Source organism: Natrix helvetica, assembly GCF_964273705.1.
Source record: "Natrix helvetica genome assembly, chromosome: 2".
Taxonomy (NCBI): domain Eukaryota; kingdom Metazoa; phylum Chordata; class Lepidosauria; order Squamata; family Natricidae; genus Natrix; species Natrix helvetica.
In genome coordinates this window covers 225,091,143-225,108,239 of record NC_138552.1, presented here as the reverse complement: position 1 = coordinate 225,108,239, position 17,097 = coordinate 225,091,143, and the positions used below count along the sequence as shown (strand labels likewise).

General features: G+C 38.7%; 1 protein-coding gene across 3 annotated transcripts in view; it reads left to right on the top strand.

Annotated features, from left to right (window-relative positions):
* Positions 1-5,333: 5,333 nt before the first annotated feature.
* AHCTF1 (AT-hook containing transcription factor 1) overlaps positions 5,334-17,097 on the top strand; it is a 58,516-nt gene continuing 46,752 nt past the window's right edge. The window contains exons 1-4 of one of the 3 annotated variants that reach the window (XM_081942953.1): positions 5,334-5,474; positions 12,920-13,046; positions 14,506-14,759; positions 16,528-16,708. In XM_081942953.1, coding sequence (XP_081799079.1) covers positions 12,926-13,046; positions 14,506-14,759; positions 16,528-16,708 — 556 coding nt within the window. In that variant the 5' untranslated portion in view covers positions 5,334-5,474; positions 12,920-12,925. The other 2 variants (XM_081942952.1, XM_081942954.1) reach the window with 2 other exon arrangements.

Here is a 17,097-nt window from a genome sequence, read left to right as displayed (position 1 = left end):
GTCCCCGCCCGACTTCAGGATCCTCCCTAATCATTGTGGGTCGAAAAGAAAAAAGGGAAAGGGGCGCTTGTTTTGAAGTGCCCGAGAGGAGGGAGGGGAGCGGGCGCCCGGTACACAGAAGAGCCGCATTAAAATGTGTAAAGAGCCGCGTGTGGCTCGCGAGCCGCGGCTTGCCGACCACTGGTCTAGACTTTCTGAATGGATAGAAAATCTGCATTCCTAAATATCAGCTTCTTCAAACTTCTTAGACTGAAGCTGTTTTCCTATGGCAGGAAGACTGGGGCTGCTTTCTGCTTTTATTAAGATTTTTTTCTCCATTTCTCCTTTGGAGGAATATAATATTCTGCCTCTTTTAATATTCTTCAAAATATTTCATTCTCGGGGGCAGGGGGCTTCTCACAGCCTCAATGTGCTGCATGACCTACTAAGTCTGTAGAGCTCCCTCCTGCATCCTCCTTGACACTCCTCCTTCACCCTATTGAGCTGAGCTATTTTTGGACACAGGTCTGCCAGACTTTCAGAAGACCAACAGACCCATGTTCAGAAATAGCTCAAATGAAGTGTGTCCATGCTGTCCCATCACTTGCCTCCGGGGGCTATTTCCTGCTATTTCCTCAGTGCTGCTTAAATGTTATTTCCTCAGTTGATTCTTACTCTCTCCTGTGTTGCTTTCATTGTATACTCTTAATGAGTATACAATCTTTTTCTCTGTGTCATATGTGATTGCCAGTTTTGATGCGATCCATAGTTATGGGATGCATAGGTTTTAAATACCCTTTCATTTAAAGATTTTGCTTGCATAATGATCCCTGCTGGATAGTAATTGTATAGCAACTGTACTTAAAATCTGGAAGAATAAATAATGAAAGCCTTCAAGAGAACTTAAAAAGCAACCATGGGAAGTATCCAGAGATGCCTTCATATTAAGATGGACTTTTTTATTTAGGTCACAATAGCATTATACAAGAGATGAGATTTACAAGCATTACAACAATATCAGAGCGATATATTATTAGATGATATCATGTTTAAGAATATAAGATTTTGAATTCACCAGAACTATTTGTCTACTAAGCAGAAGAGGACTAGCACAGAAAGCAGATGTTAAAAATTTGCATTGCATTCAGAAAAATAAAACATCAAGTATTGTATGAACTGGTTTGGGCAGAAAGGTGCAGTCTCTGTAGAGATTCCATTATACAATTTTATTTATTATATTTATACATCAAATCTTGCATCACACTTTGGTTTACACAAAATAAAAATATAAAAGCCACAGCACAATTAACCAGAGAATAAAACTTTCATGGTTCAAGGCTTCAGTATCTATAGAATTGCATTCTCCCAATAACATCAGGCAGGAGTGGGCTGTTTGCATGTTACCTGGATTACAGAAACATGCCCATGCAGGAGCCACTGCCTCTCCAATGGTATCAGGTGTTCAAAGGATATCATCTCTCCTGATTTTAAGTAATCTGATGAAGACTCGATTGTACTCCATCATGTCTTGTGGACAGCATTGTTGGAATATAGTTCCTCCAGAAAATGAATGTTGGTTCCTGTTTTTCACATGGCTATTTATAATATATGGTTTCAATTTTAAAATGTGCTTAAGTATCTCCCATATTTGTTTTAGTCCAAATGGGAGAGTTGCAAACTATTTAGGATTGGTCTGTTGAAATGCAAATCAATCAATCAATCAATCCAATCAATAGTTAAAATAAATATATAATCAGTTCAATATAGCTATCATAGGTATCCACCTCAAACATGGGCGATATTAACTTTTGAAAATTCTGGGAGAGGAGGAGCCAACACCGCGACGATACGGACTTGCGGTCTCGATGCTCTGAGATCACAGCCAATATTTTTGCCACTGGGTGGTCCAATCGGACCTAGACCATCCCGCAGAGATGGTGAACAGGAAGAATACGTCTTGCTGATCTCAGGGACATTGCAAAGTCCCTGATCGATCCAAGAGAAGTTCTTCAAGCCGGCGACAAAAAATCCAGGCATTAGGCTGATGAAGTTGGGGCGGCTCCAAAACGGAAGGATATGGAAAGAGAAAGTGTTTCCAGCTGGTGAGGAATTTTTACCGTCTTAAAAGAGACTGCCTATAAAAAACTTAAAATTAATTTAAATTAGAGAACAGAAGAAATGAGTGGCAGAATTAAGTTTGGAATGGTTTTGGACAGTGGGTTATCTTACTTTTTAAATGCTATCTTCATGGATAGAATTTATGCAAGCCTTTTAAAACGAATGGTTTAAGGTTTTTTCTTCTTTTTTTCTTTTATTATTCTTTGTAACCTATGGACTAAAATTCTCCTCTTTCATTACTGTGTGTGTTCTTCTAACTCATTAAAGAATTGGACTTTTTATTAACTTGAAATACAAAAAAGAAACAAAAAGAAACAAAGAAAATTGCAACAATAACACTGCTACTCAGAGGCTGGAGGTTTGTGTATTGGAAACGAAACACTCTTACTTTTCTTACTGATTATCCTAGCTTGGCACTCCAAGGTCTCACTGCTTGTTTAGAGAGAGTGATAAGAAGAAAAGCATACAGATATCCCTTTGAAGTATATCCTTAACCAGAGAAAAGTGAAAATAAAACGTTATTGTGAATCTATGCTTAATCTTGTTAAAACCTTCCAAGCTGGAGCAGCAATGTTTGTTAGCTGGAGATAATGGCACAATTTCAACAGCAGAAAGAAACTTTTAAGTCTGCAAAATATATTCTTAGAAATACAGAAATTATCAAACACATATGAGAAGAATGAGAAGAAGTTGGAAGACTTAGAGCATCTAACAGTAAAATATGATGAAGAAGTGGAGATGTTCCACTTGATAAAGTGAAAAAAGTGGTGGTTAAAATCCTAAAAATCGAAGAGGAAAATGAATATAAAGAAATTAAAGGGGATTGGTTTGTCTCTGAAAATGGAAAGAGTGGAATACTGAAAGAGGACTTAAATGGAGGAGAAATCTACCCCAGATGGCAAGATACAGAAGAAGAAAAAACAAAATAATTTATGGATTTAAAGAGAGAAATTTTATTAGCAATATCATTGATAACACTACCGACAATCAAAAATAAGCTGATTAAGGAAACAGAAGAAGGGCATCGAAATTACATGAGAGATTTTATAAGCAAGGAGTTGCTAAGAGGAGTCCATACAAAGTTGATTAAGGAGATGATTAGAGGACTGACACCACAAATGGCAGAAGATATGAGACTGTTTTGCTACTGGAAAGATACAGGTTGATAGATGGAAGAGTATAATTTAAAACTAGTTAAACCTAGTGAAATTTAGTGACAATAGATATAGTTAAATAACTAATCGATAATGATAATAATGAATATTGAATGGTACCCATGAAAGGAAGAGTAGAAATCCTTTTGGATTATATATAAAGTTTAATAAAAAAAGAACTAAGTTAGATACAGTTAAGTCTTGATTATTAGGGGGAAAATGTTATGATACAGGATATAGTTAAATAAAGGAGGGATGGTGATAACAACGTATATACAGGTATGGGTACAACATAAGGAAACTGGATGTAAATTGTAAACAGTGATTTTGAAAGGAGGATTAGAAAATTTTGCTATTAAATATTATGGATGTTTAGCTAGAATAGGACATAAGGATTTAGTGTTATTAGAGGATTTTAGAAATAGTAAATGAAATGCCAGTATATGGTTATGTATTAAATCTTGGTATATTTTATGATGAAGGGCGTTTAAACAATTATAGTCAAATGAAAATGGAGGTATGATGATGGTAACATGTATAAATATCTGAGTTAAAATACTTGAGTTAATATGAATTATGTTTGTTGACTGTGGAAGAGATGTACGAAAGCCTTTTTGTAACCAACTGATACACTTTCTACAGTATGTAAAGAAGGATGTGTTGAGTTTGTTTTGAAAATAAAAAAAATTGTATTAAAAAAAAGAAAATTCTGGGAGGAAATATCCATTTTAACAGCTGTGTGGAAAAATGCCAAAATTAATACCAATATCTGCAATGAATTTATTCTATGGAGCAGAGGTCACTACCAGGAATAATGGTGGTCAAGAAGGAGTGTCTCTTACCTCATGAATGTAGGGGATCTCAATATCTTTAATCAGAACAAACTTATTCAGCGGTTCAATTCTACTTAGAGGTCATTCTGCAACTTTGAAAGAGAGGTAATCAAAATGTCAAAGTACACAATATAGAAAATGGAAACTTATTAAAATTAAGATGGGTATAACATCTTTTTGCATTCAGAAGGCTATAAATTGAATTTGACATAATTTCTAAGGCAAGAAATATGTGTATACATAATTTAAAATAGCAATAACAATAGCAATAGCACTTAAGACTTATATACCACTTTACAGTGCTTTACAGCCCTCTCTAAGCAGTTTACCCACCTCAGAAGGATAGAAGGCTGAGTCAACCTTGAGCCTGGTGAGATTTGAACTGCCAAATTGTAGTAAACCAGCAATCAGCAGAAGTAGCCTGCAGTACTGCACTCTAACCACTGTGCCACCATAGCTCATTGGCTCATAATATTCATTGGCTCTCCTGATTCAATATAATTAAATTTACTTACACTACCTAGATAATGCATTTGTTATTGTCAAGTTGTAATTTATAATCCCCCCCCCAATTTTGCCTATGCATCTGATTTTAGAGACTGAAACTGCAAAACAGTGCAAAGACTCCCTAAGAGTGTAACACTGATGTTTCTGACATGTATGATGTGTCTCTGGCAAGACCAGTGGCTCATTATAAGAACAGTGCTCACTCCAACTATCACGTACTGACAACACTGAAAGCATGTATTGCTTTACTATCCTGGATGAGAGACAGAAAAAGTATATTTTCCCATGGAGAGGATCCAGTCCCAATCTGACTACAGGGAGATTTGCTTTTCCCCCTTTCACCATGTGCTGGTGACTGACTGGGAACCAGCCGCTAGAGTTTATAAGGAGAATTCAGGCGCAAGCACTTTTTTAAAAAGCCTTTTTGTTTTGTGCTTCTTTTATTGGCTCTTGGATTTATTGTCTATATTATTGTTGTTGTTATTGACCATCGCACAATCAGCCAGATGTTCAGACTGGGTTTGGCATTTTATTGTTGTTGTTGTCATCATTTATGGATAAGACGCACCAGCAGCAGATCGAACACCGTTGCCTTTCACTACCCTCACTCCGAAAACAAAGTGTGACCTGTTGTTGTTGTTGTTGTTAAACCGCCCTGTCGGGGCCAAAGCGCGTTCAACTTCGAAGCAACGCATGCCGGGAGTTGTAGTTTTGCGGAACTGCGTCCCAGGACTTCCTACGGTGCCCTCTCTAGAACATCCACTTCTTAAACCAACCGCAAGAGAACAGGGTCACGGATTTGAAAATTCCCGCGACGGCTGTGATTTGCTCTCGCGAGACCTCGTTCCTCCGCCGTCTGATCCTCCTCCTCCTCCTGCCGCCGGTGAGTGATCGCGGGGTGGTGGAGGGGCTGGAAGGAAGAGGAGGTTGGTGCGCAGGCAGAGAGCGGGGGAGTAGGCCCGGCTCAGGGAGCCCGCCAGCTTTCTTTAAAGCTGCTGCTGCGGAAGCGGGAGAGATGCTGCCCTTCTGAGGGTAATAACACGAGCGGCGCGGCCCAGGCGGCAACACCCGCCTCCGAAGCAGGTACGGTGGGGGAGGGCGGGGGAGCCGGGGGACAAGAAACGCTTGGCCGAAGGAGCGGAGGGCTGGGCGGCCCGCAGGGCTCCGTTTGGCGGCCAAGAGGAGGGCCGCCTTCGGGCTTGTTATGTAACCGCCTGTTGGAGCCACCCGGGAAGATCCGGGGCTGCCCTCGTTCCGTTGCCGCCAGACTGAGGGGGAGGGGCAGGGGGCGGCCTTACAGCCCCGCCGCCCCGGCCTCTCTTCGTTGCCGCCAGAAGCCGGGAGAACCGCTCTGGTCGGGTCGAAACATGCCTGGCGGCAGTTTCAGACCGGGGTAAGGGGGGGGGAGGGAAACGTGCGTCGCTCTACCGGACGGAGGGAAGCCGAGGAGAGCGTTGGCCTTGTCTTGCGGCGTGCTCTCTGATGAGGCCCTGCCCCGGCCGGTGCCTCTGATCTACTCTAGCGAAGGCAGCCTTTTTGTTCGCAGGCCCTCGTTCCTGGCCATGCGTCTCCCTTCTTGGAGGCGTAGTCGCTAAATCGAGATGAAACAGCCATGTTTTTATATATGTTGTTAGTTTTCGAAGTCGTGTCCGACCTATCGCGACCCCGTGGACAACGTTCCTGCAGGCCTTCTTGTCCTCTGCCATCCCCCGGAGTCCTTTTAAGCTCCCGATTTATATATTTAAAAGAGTCCGTCAGATTATAGGCCTTGCCTGGACTTCTTGCTGCTTGGACAGTCTGGTTGGTTTTGTGACTGCGGAGGAGGCTGGGATTGGTTAATCGGTGCTTCCTTTCAACAAGCGTGCAAGTTATTTCACCCAACCCAACAAGACTTCTTCAGTTTACAGGGCTGAGTTGTAATACTCTGTGCTTAATTGTTACTTCACCTGATAGAATAAGGCTGTTGTCATGAAATGCTGCCCAACGACTTTGTAGAATTTGAACGGACAGACTGGATTGATCATTTCAAGGCTTTGGGTGGCAAGTGACAGTTTAAAATCCACACACACACACACACACACTGTTGTAAATTTTGTAAGCGGGAACTTCTTCTAAAAGTAATTAAGACTGATCTGTTTTGTGCGTTTGAAAATGTCCCTATCCCTGAAGTGTGAAACCTGCTTAGACCAGCAGATCGGACAGCTAGGTAGGAAGCTCCTGGACAGATATAAACAAGTTGAGCTCTTAATGCATCTGTGTTTTAAACATGTAGACAATTATCAGGATTGCATTTGAATTTGCTCTGCCTTTCCAGAGTCTAAGTAATTAATGAACATGAAGACTATTGTCAGTGTATACTTTAGGAATGACAAGAAAGGAGAAGTATGCTTCAGTAAGAGGAAATACAGTCATAGAATGTATTGGAGTATCCTGATTTCTAACTAAATCATAAATGTTGGTAAAATGTACAAATAATCAAATTGTTGCCATATCAGCAGTCTTTGTCTTGAAGTTAATCTGCATCCAGAGACAGCTGCATAAATTGGTTGTTCTAGATTAGGAAAGTTGAACACATGAACAAAACTATCTACTGGGGTCCCCTGTGAAGAGAGAGATTTTCAAGTGATCTGGGAAGCTAAGCATTCTTTTCTGCTAGTTTGGTTAAATGAGCACATTATCTCAACATGTGTAGTTGCATACACTTTGTGGTAATAAAAACTGCAAAATGTATTTTTCTCCGTGTTATTGTCACTCTGGATTGGTATTTGATGACCCTGTTTAAAGTGAGTTGGAGGGAAGGGCAAAATAATCATCTGCAGGATAGTGTTAAAGATTATCTGAAGTATCTGGCAGATAAAATCACTCAGATCTGGAGTTCGGTCTGGGAGAAGACTACCCTATCCAGAAGCACCAATGGAAAATCCCCAGATCTAAGCAATCCCTAATTAGGGTTGAGCCTACCCTAAATTTGATCCTTCCCAAATTTGATAGTATTAACTGATTGGCTTTCAGTAAATATATAAAATTGTATTTCAGCAGCATATTGATGATACCTAAACATATGCCAGCAAGACTATAACTAGCAACTTCATCTAGGATGGGAAAAATCAGAGTCTTGCAAAACCCTTAAAAATAGGTCATTAGGACTAGACCTGTCCCTCTTACCAATGCCAACTAAAACCAGAGGAAGGAGGAGGCCTATTACAACAATGTGCCCTTGCTCCTAACCATTTGAGCCAGTCCAGAAGAATACTATGATCAGTTATATTGAACACCATAGAGAAAAAAGGAGGATCAATGTGGATGTACTACCTCCAATGCAATACCATCAGAGATCATTCAAAAGTGATCTTAAAGCCATATCAATGCTATACATAGGTCTGAAATTTCTGGAAGTTGACTAAGATAATTGTTCCCTCTTAAGCTGCAGCTTGATCATATTCTCTACAACTTTCCTCTCAAAATAAAGGTTGGAAGCAGGTGGAATAATCCAACACCGTTGGGTCCAGAATAGCTTCTTGAGTACAGTCCACCCTATCACTGAAGAATGAATTTTGGATGAAACCACAAAGTATTTCCTGACAGGAGTTAGCCAACTAGAAAGGACCTGGAACTAATTCAGGCAACCATACTCACAGCTTCAAAGGCCCAATCCATATTCTTGGGACCAACACACTGTTATTCTTTCCTTATAACAAGGATTCTTTGGTCTCCAATTCTTTTGGCTGTCCCACAAGAATGGATAAGGTTGGCTTGCTACAGATCACTTATATTTTACTTTCTGATACGACCCAGGGGGGCATACTTTATATTCTGCTGTTTCTGTTCTAAGATCCAAGTGGTCCTATCCTGGCTTGTCTTTATAGGTTCTGAATACCTGGTTCTCCTAGCATTGAGCCAGGTGATTAGTTGAATCCATTTTAAGTGTTTTATGTGGCTAGTTAAATTCAGGGTTTATTGTGGATACATAAACTGTCTCTGGTGCAATGTATTTTAATTGCTATATTTGTTGATGTTTTAGTCGATTGTTAGCCACACAGTGGCATTGGGCATGAATGAATAATAAATAAGTTGTAAGATGAAGTATATTCATTGTCATGAATAAAAACTCCTCTGGCAAATATTCTAAAATAACTGGATTTTTAATTGTTAAATGTAGAATCCAACAACCAAGGGGTGAAATCAACTTACCTTTGCTACCGGTTTGCAAATGTGAGCGCTCGTGCGCTCACTTCACTTGCATGTGTCACCTCTGCATGCGCAGGATCTTCCGCACACGTGCAAAGCAACAAAAATGGGACATGATGGGTGGACGGAGCCTCTTACTGCCACCGCCATCGGTTTGTCCAAACTAGATAGAACTGGCTGAATTGCACCATTGCAACAACCCAGTATTTTTACATTCTGATAGTTAACTAAATCAAGACAAAACAATGATTACAAAGTATTATTACAAAAATGTTTTATGGCCTTTGAAGAAAATGTATTTAAGGCTTAAAGAAAGTATTGTAGTCATAAAAGTTCACTGAAGGAATCAATGTACAATTTTATTATCGTTTATTGTGTATAAGATATGTAATTTACAATTTCTTTTCTACTGTTACATACACTAACTTCCTGTAAGCACAATATATTGTAGCTTAGAATATTTTAAAGATTTTATAATGTTGAACAAAAGAGGTTAAAACTCTGTTGAACATCATATTAGTATTGTCTTCATTACTGACCTTGTTATTAACAGCATTTTCCCAAAATAAAGCCTTATTTCCTGATTTCTGAAGACAGTACATTTTTTAAAATTAAGCACATGAGTTTTTTTCTATTACAAATAATTTAGATGTCGATTATAAAAACCTTTAAAGGAAATCAATCAAGAAATGACAATTGAGCTATCCCAAATGGTCTGGGCAGTTCTTGGCATTCAGTGAAGCTGATAACAAAGAGCTCCTTAACTTCAGTGGTGGTAAATTAAGGACATAGATCTCATAGCTTAATCCAGTAAAAGCATAGCCAGTTGAGGGCATTCTACCAAGTAAATACTGTGTTTCCCCGAAAATACAACCTGTCCCGAAACTAAAGCCTTGCCACATTTTTCGCGTGGGCAAAAATATAAGCCCACCCCCCTGGACAACCCCCCCTTCCGGCCAGGCAGAGCGCTGCTCACTGACCTAGCATTATCCCAAAAGCGCCAAGTCGCAGGAGCCGGGGGGAGCGCTCACGTTGCTTGCCGCCTTCGGGATACCGCTAGGTTGGGGAGTGGCGTTCTGTCTGGCCAGAGGGGAGAGTTGCCAGGCGGCTGCTCCCTTGTGAACTGGCTCCCGAAGAGCCGGGCACAGCCTCATGGGCGAAGCAGCCATGAGGTAACCATGCTCACGAGCAGCCGCCCAGCAAATCCCCTCTCCAGCCGGGAAGAGCGCCATTCACTGACCTAGGGGGTATCCCTAAAGTGCCAAGCCATGTGGTGCTCTGCCCACCCCCCAGCTCCCACGGCTTGGCACATTCGGGATACCCCCTAGGTCAGTGCATGGAGCTCTGCCCGGCTGGAGAAGGGGGTTGCGCAAGCGCCTGTTCCGCCCGCAGCTTCACCAAGCCCTTGCGCAGCTCTCTTAGGCCACCGCCGCTGGCCGCTGCTGCCCGCCGCCCCGCTCTGAGCATAACTTCCAAACTCCAAAACTCGGGGCCGTGTTTTCCAGCATCGGCCGCTCTAGGAGTGCTCTCTATGGTGGGCCGGCTGCCGGACAGAGAGTCTTCCGGACAGAGTCTTCCAGCAGCCGGCCCACCATAGAGAGCACTCCTAGAGTGGCCGATGCTGGAAGACTCGGCCCCGAGTTTTGGAGTTTGGAAGTTATGCTCGGAGCGGGGCAGCAGCAGCCAGCACCTGGGAGAGCTGCGCAAGGGCTTGGTGAAGCTGCGGGTGGAACAGGCGCTTGCGCAATCCCCTTCTCCAGCCGGACAGAGCTCCATGCACTGACCTAGGGGGTATCCCGAATGTGCCAAGCCGTGGGAGCTGGGGGATGGGCAGAGCACCACATGGCTTGGCACTTTAGGGATACCCCCTAGGTCAGTGAATGGCGCTCTTCCCGGCTGGAGAGGGGATTTGCCGGGCGGCTGCTCGTGAGCATGGTTACCTCATGGCTGCTTCGCCCCTGAGGCTGTGCCCGGCTCTTCGGGAGCCAGTTCACAAGGGAGCAGCCGCCTGGCAGCCCCAAAACAATAAGCCCTCCCTGATAATTAGTCCAAGGGCATATTTCGTGGGGCAAAAGAAAATAAGCCCCTGTCGTATTTTCGGGGAAACATGGTAGTTAAAGCAAGCTCAGAGGGACTATTCACAGTCATGCTGTGTTCTTGAGGATAAACCTTTACATGTTTGCAAACTTTTCTGGAAGAAACCTGGGTTAAAGATGTACTTTATTTAAGTACAATTTACAGAGGCATAATACAGTATCCTTTAAAACTAGATTTAAGCAGTATTTTTATTACTTTGTAAACGTATATTTTTCTACAAGCCTTTAGTTCCACAATGGAACTATTAACATTTATAGTTTGACTTATTTAAAATTATTGTTCATGGAATTATTTTGAAATTTTTGCAGGCCTGAGCCATAATGAGTCTTCATTTATTTGCTCTTTGCATAGTGTAATCTCTTAAAACTGATTTAAAGTAAATAAACAAAGCTGCTTTCATATTGTTAAGGTGGCATTTTAAATTTTAAAATTAAAAAAATATAACAAAGGGTTATATATTTATATAAAAACATTTTCTATGGAATTTTCTAGTATAAAAGCAGGTATTTGTAGTACAATAATATAGTCACTTGTACTATTATTTCATTTCACTAGTCAAGATAGTATCAAAGTCTGAAGTTTAAATATATAACTTTAAAAATATAGCTTTTTCATGTTTGAAAAGAACATGGATATGATGTTAATTAATCTGAAACAGATTCAGCTGTTCATAATCATCCCCTCATAGCCAACTAAATCATAACCCTTCATTGCCATCAATGTGATAATTCATAGAAAGAATGGACAACAACTGGCATGCATGTGTCTCTTGTTAGGGTCAGGCATTTGTGTTGACTTGACTTGTAGCACTCATGCTACTTCCCTTATAAGAGTGCTGCTGATAAATTGTGAAGCCAGGCGAGATGATTTTGGTGCTGACCTTGTCTATCCTGAGCACATTAGGCAATGTCAAATATTAATAAAAATATTTGAAGCTTAGGGTTGACATGAGTGGTCCTTTGTGCTCTTGGCTTGCTTGTTTTTTTTGCAGACATTTCATTACCCTAACTTGGTAACATCATCTGTGCTACACTTGTTACCTAGTTTAGGTAATGAAACCTCTTCAAGAAAACAAGCAAGCTCAGAGAGCACCTTGTGTCAGATATAATTTGTAAGCATGTGACTGATTCTGGTAAATTTTGCCTAATAGCTCCATTGCCTTATGCATGTTGATGTACCCCCTGCCCTATCAGTAACATCTGAGCCCTACACACCTTGTCTGCTAAGTGAATCAGATCTACCTCCTCGCCATAGAGCAGCACCCAACAGTGCTTAGGTGCAGACTGAAGGTACTGGCTCCTGCAGCAGGAAGCCTCCCCTCAGTCTAATCTAATAGTATGAAAGAAGGAAAAGCTTAAGGTGTTAGATAAAGTGGACATTTGTGTAAGAGGCGCTCTCTGCTTCAATTATACACAATACTGCCTGCTGAAGGTAGGAAAGAATTATTGTGTATCTTTCCCCCTGCTAAATCAGGTCTTGGAGAGAGACAGTATAACATGGCTATTCAAAATCATCTGAAATAGTCCAATTCTACATCCTAGAAGTGTAGTATTCCTGGTTCCTCCAACTCTTCAACCTCAGCAGCTTTGAAATTGAAATTCAGAAAAGGAGCAGCTGTTCTACTTCCTAATTACCATCCTCTGAATTGTTTAGAGAGGGGGTGAGGTGAGAGTGCAATCAATATTCCCTTCTTCTGCACTTTGGCAACAAATTTAGAAAAAAAATGCCCCTGCAGTTACCCAGACCCTAATCCTTGCACCATTTATTTAGATGTCATTTGGTCAGAATTGCTGGAAGTGTTTTTTTTTTAATGCAGGAGATAGAGTAATTGGAGGAGGAAACAAACAAAAAATTAGCTCTCTTTTCCCGTTTAGCCTTACCTATCATGTACTTGTTAAAGAAACTTAAAAGAAAATAATTAAAATCTGAATTTCTTTTAGGGTGCTATATACCACAGCCTTGGTCATATATTTATAGTATATATTTTGTAATTACTTGCTGGCACTAACTGCTTACTTGAATAAACTTACTGCATTTTTACAGTGAAACATGCGAGACCTAATTGCTCATGTAACCAGCTGTCTACTGCAGTTTCCAGATGTGACTATACAAGCACTTGGAGAAGATGAGATAGCACTAGATTGTGTACTTTATGGGAAATTCACAGGAGGTAAACACTTGAGCCTACACTTCTTAATTATTAAGACTACAAAAGATGTATTGTGATATGCATGATTAAATTTCTGTGACGGCAAAGGAAGATGATATGGAGAAGGTAAATTGCATGATCTACGATTTAGTATAGGAAGGACATTTCTTGAATCAGTACTTCTGTTGTTGATCATACTTCCTTTTATATTTCTTTAATACAAAATCTGATTGTAGAACTACAACAGGTTTACCTGTATAGAAGATAAAATTTATTGTAAGTCCAGTGTTAGACAATCTACATTGGCTTAACTGTAGCCCAGTTCTAAAATTTAGTCAAATATTAATAGCTTTAAAAATAGCTTTGAATTCTTATTCTTTTTTACTGTGTAGCAGTTTCAGTTTTCAAAGTGTTTGTTGATAATTGGCTGTCATTTTATAAATTCAGAACATCAACAAACCGTTGAAAGTGTGCTTATATAATATTGCTGCATTTTTTACCCTGTAGATATCTTTGTGACTTAAATATCCAGTAGCATGTATATGCCATATTAACATCAATAGAAGTTTTAAAAGTTAATCTTATACATTATATTTGCTCCATCATATTTCTTGAATAATGTTTTGCTTTCAGTGGGAGCAGCATTATCCATATACATTTCTGGTGGTTTGATTCTCAGAAATTAATATATTTGTAAATGATCTTGCATTATATAGCATAAGCCATATTTACGTTAGAGCAGACAAATTAAGAGTGCTTTCCATTGGTTATATATATATATATATATATATATATATATGTGTGTGTGTGTGTGTGTGTGTGTGTGTGTGTGTGTGTATATGTACACACACACACACTGATGTTTGTCTATATTATATGATCTGATCTCTATTTTTTTTAGATGCATTGGAGATTTTAAGTTAAAATGCATCCTGTTACTCAGCACTAGACTCAATATAATCCTGAAGCAATGTCTCCATTCTACAAGCAATAAGTGCTTTGTTTGCTAAGCCTTTGCTACATTTCTCTTTATTTGAATTCATTCTTTTCTTGGACTTAATCCTGTTATTAATTGAGGGCTGAATCATTGTTCCACTGGAAAATATTTTGCCACTCTGTGGTTCATCCTTGCATTTGCTTAAACAGGGATAATAAGAGTATTTAGGAATTAGCATTTTTCTGTGGAACATAATTTTTAGGAAGTGTTCTCATTGGTAAATAATTTTAAAATATGTGGCACAAGCATGCTGCTGAGAATTGCAGTATATAAATTATTTTGAGCTCATCAATTCAATTTACTGGACTACTTAGTCTAGGGTATGTTTCAAATGATATGTAACTAAGATATGGAATTAATAAATCCTAGTGCCTTATGCAAGAATTTCCCCTCAGTGTTTCTCCAATTGTTCTATTCTCTCTATGAGTATTATTTCTTCACAGATAAGATTTCATCTTATATATATATCTATATCTTTTCTAGGTCGAAGTGGGTTGGCTTGCCTTGCATGTGGACCACAACTTGAGATTGTAAGCCCGATCACAGGAGAACGACTGTCAGCATATCGTTTTAATGGGGTGAATGAACAGCTACCCACTATTCTTGCAGTGAAAGAGTTTTCCTGGCAAAAAAGAAATGGACTATTAATTGGTTTGGAAGAAACAGAAGGAAGTGTTCTGTGTTTATATGATCTTGGAATATCCAGACTGGTTAAAGCAGTTGTTCTTCCTGGAAGGGTATAGGCATTATTTCTTAATTTAAAAAATAAAGTTATTTGTCCTGATGTATGCTCCAACTGTTGTTTCTGCTTTAATGCTTTCTCTTACAGCGGTTTGAATTCTCGTATTATTTGTGACCTTTTAAAATGACAACCACATTTTTTAAATTCCAGATTTAAAATCATGTAAATTAATCAATGTAGGATATTCTCAATTATTAGAGTTGGTGAATTTTGCCATAAATCCTAGAAAAGATTACTAAGCAGACTGAGCTATTAGTGAATTCAGAAATAAACTCTTGATGAGAACAGTAAAGGATTTTATATAATATAAAAGAAGAGATAAAGAGAAACAAAAAATTCACATATTTGTCTTCTCTGTGAAGAACTTTTATCATTTTGCCACAACTAAATTTATACTTCAGTCATGGTAAAATAATAGTTATGTGGTTAAAGTTACCCTTTATTTGTCTTTCTACCTTATTTGTTTCAAATGTATTGCCAAATGCATCTGGATTTCCATAGATTATAATAAGCAATCATAATTGTATTTTTGTTGTTCTTTCTGCCTTGGGCAGCTTCTGACTGTAGTAGCACGGCTGATCTGCTGATGTATAGACTTGGCCAAAATTGGAAGTAGAATAGTCCTTTTTTTAGGAATATCTGTGCTGTTTTTGAGAGCAACCTGACTCTTAGGAAGAACATTTTAAGAATTCAGTGAGAACTGTGTGGATAGTTCTCTGTCTGGCTTTTGGGGTAGATGCAGCCAATATGCTGCTACTTTATTTTATTTGTTTATTTAAATAAGCTTATGTGTATGCCGATAATCAGAAAATACTCTTCTGATTTTTTTCCAGTCTTCTCTGCCCTCTTTGCTTAGATATACATTTAAAACAAATATTGGACTAGAAATATTGATTTTAACTACATATAACTCAATGTTATATGTAGTTAAAATCAGAATTAAAGTGTGATGATTTAGTAGGTTCTCTACACTTCAGTTTTTACTCTTAAAATGCTAAAGGTGTGGGTGAGATCAGCAAAAGAATGAAAAATCATTCCATTCTGATTTAGATAAGAAAATAAATTCTTCTTGTACATAGAGGTATCCCAACTAAAAATATTTTGTGAGAAAGCAAACACAATCCTTAAAGGGAGTTCAGTATTCCTGTACTTGAAAAAATAATTGCCAAATGAGATTAATCCGGTGGTTCAAATTCAAACAGGGTTTGGATATGAAGAGTGTTTTTTTCAATGAACATTTGTGTTTTGTTTAGGAAGCTTAGTTATTTCTTTTGGCAATGCATTGAATCTCATTAATTTCAAAATTAAGTTAAGAGTATTCTAACCAAATTTATTTGCTGCTTGTCATCCTGGAAAAAAATATATTGCATGATTCATAACATTCTGAGGATAAATTAATGGATTTCTTATGAGCACTTAAAGAAATAAATGATAGATGAAAGGCTCCTATGCAATTATTTTGGAACAATAATTGGATGTCATAAATATATGAAAAATTAATGAAAGTTTTCTAATAACTTTTAGTGGCCATATGACAAAATTGCACTCTTTGCATTTAAAGAGGAATTGATTGTATCAGTATTAGTACTTAACCAGCAAAAATAGCTTTTCTGAATTACTATATTAAATAGACGTTTTTTGAATATTTTGACTGGATTTCAATAATTAAAAAATTACAGATATAAATCTCAAAGTGACATTGATTGTTTATGTGTTTATCCTATAGGTTGTCCAACTGCTTAACTAATGTTACACTTTTTTAGGTCACTGCCATTGAACCAATTATAAACCATGGAGGAGCCAGCTTGACAACTCAGCACTTGCATCAGTGCCTCAGATGGCTGTTTGGTGTGGCTGTGGTGGTTACTGATGTTGGTCATGTCCTCTTGATAGATCTTTGCTTGGATGACTTATCATGTAACCAGAATGAAATAGAAGCTTCTGGTAAATGACATTCCTTTTCATCTGTAATATTGATTTCTAGAGAAGTTAGGTTTTCTAGATTATATTGGAGTATATTTTTCAAAATTAAACTCAATACTAATTGAAATTCTCATCCCTGATCTTTGGAAAGATGACTGCCATTGATTTATTAACTTATGATATGTATATTTGATTAAGATAGAGAAATACAAGTTGACAGCAGGAGAAGGATAAAATAGAGCAATATTTTTTTCTACAGTAATTTACTGAGCTAGAAAAATTGGGCTTTCAAATTTATCTGCAATAGAGTAGTGATGTAGATTATAGATATGATGTACCTCTAACCTGCGTATGGTATTAAATCATATGAAAATGAGCTAGGAACAAATACTTATGAATCTAGAAACGTT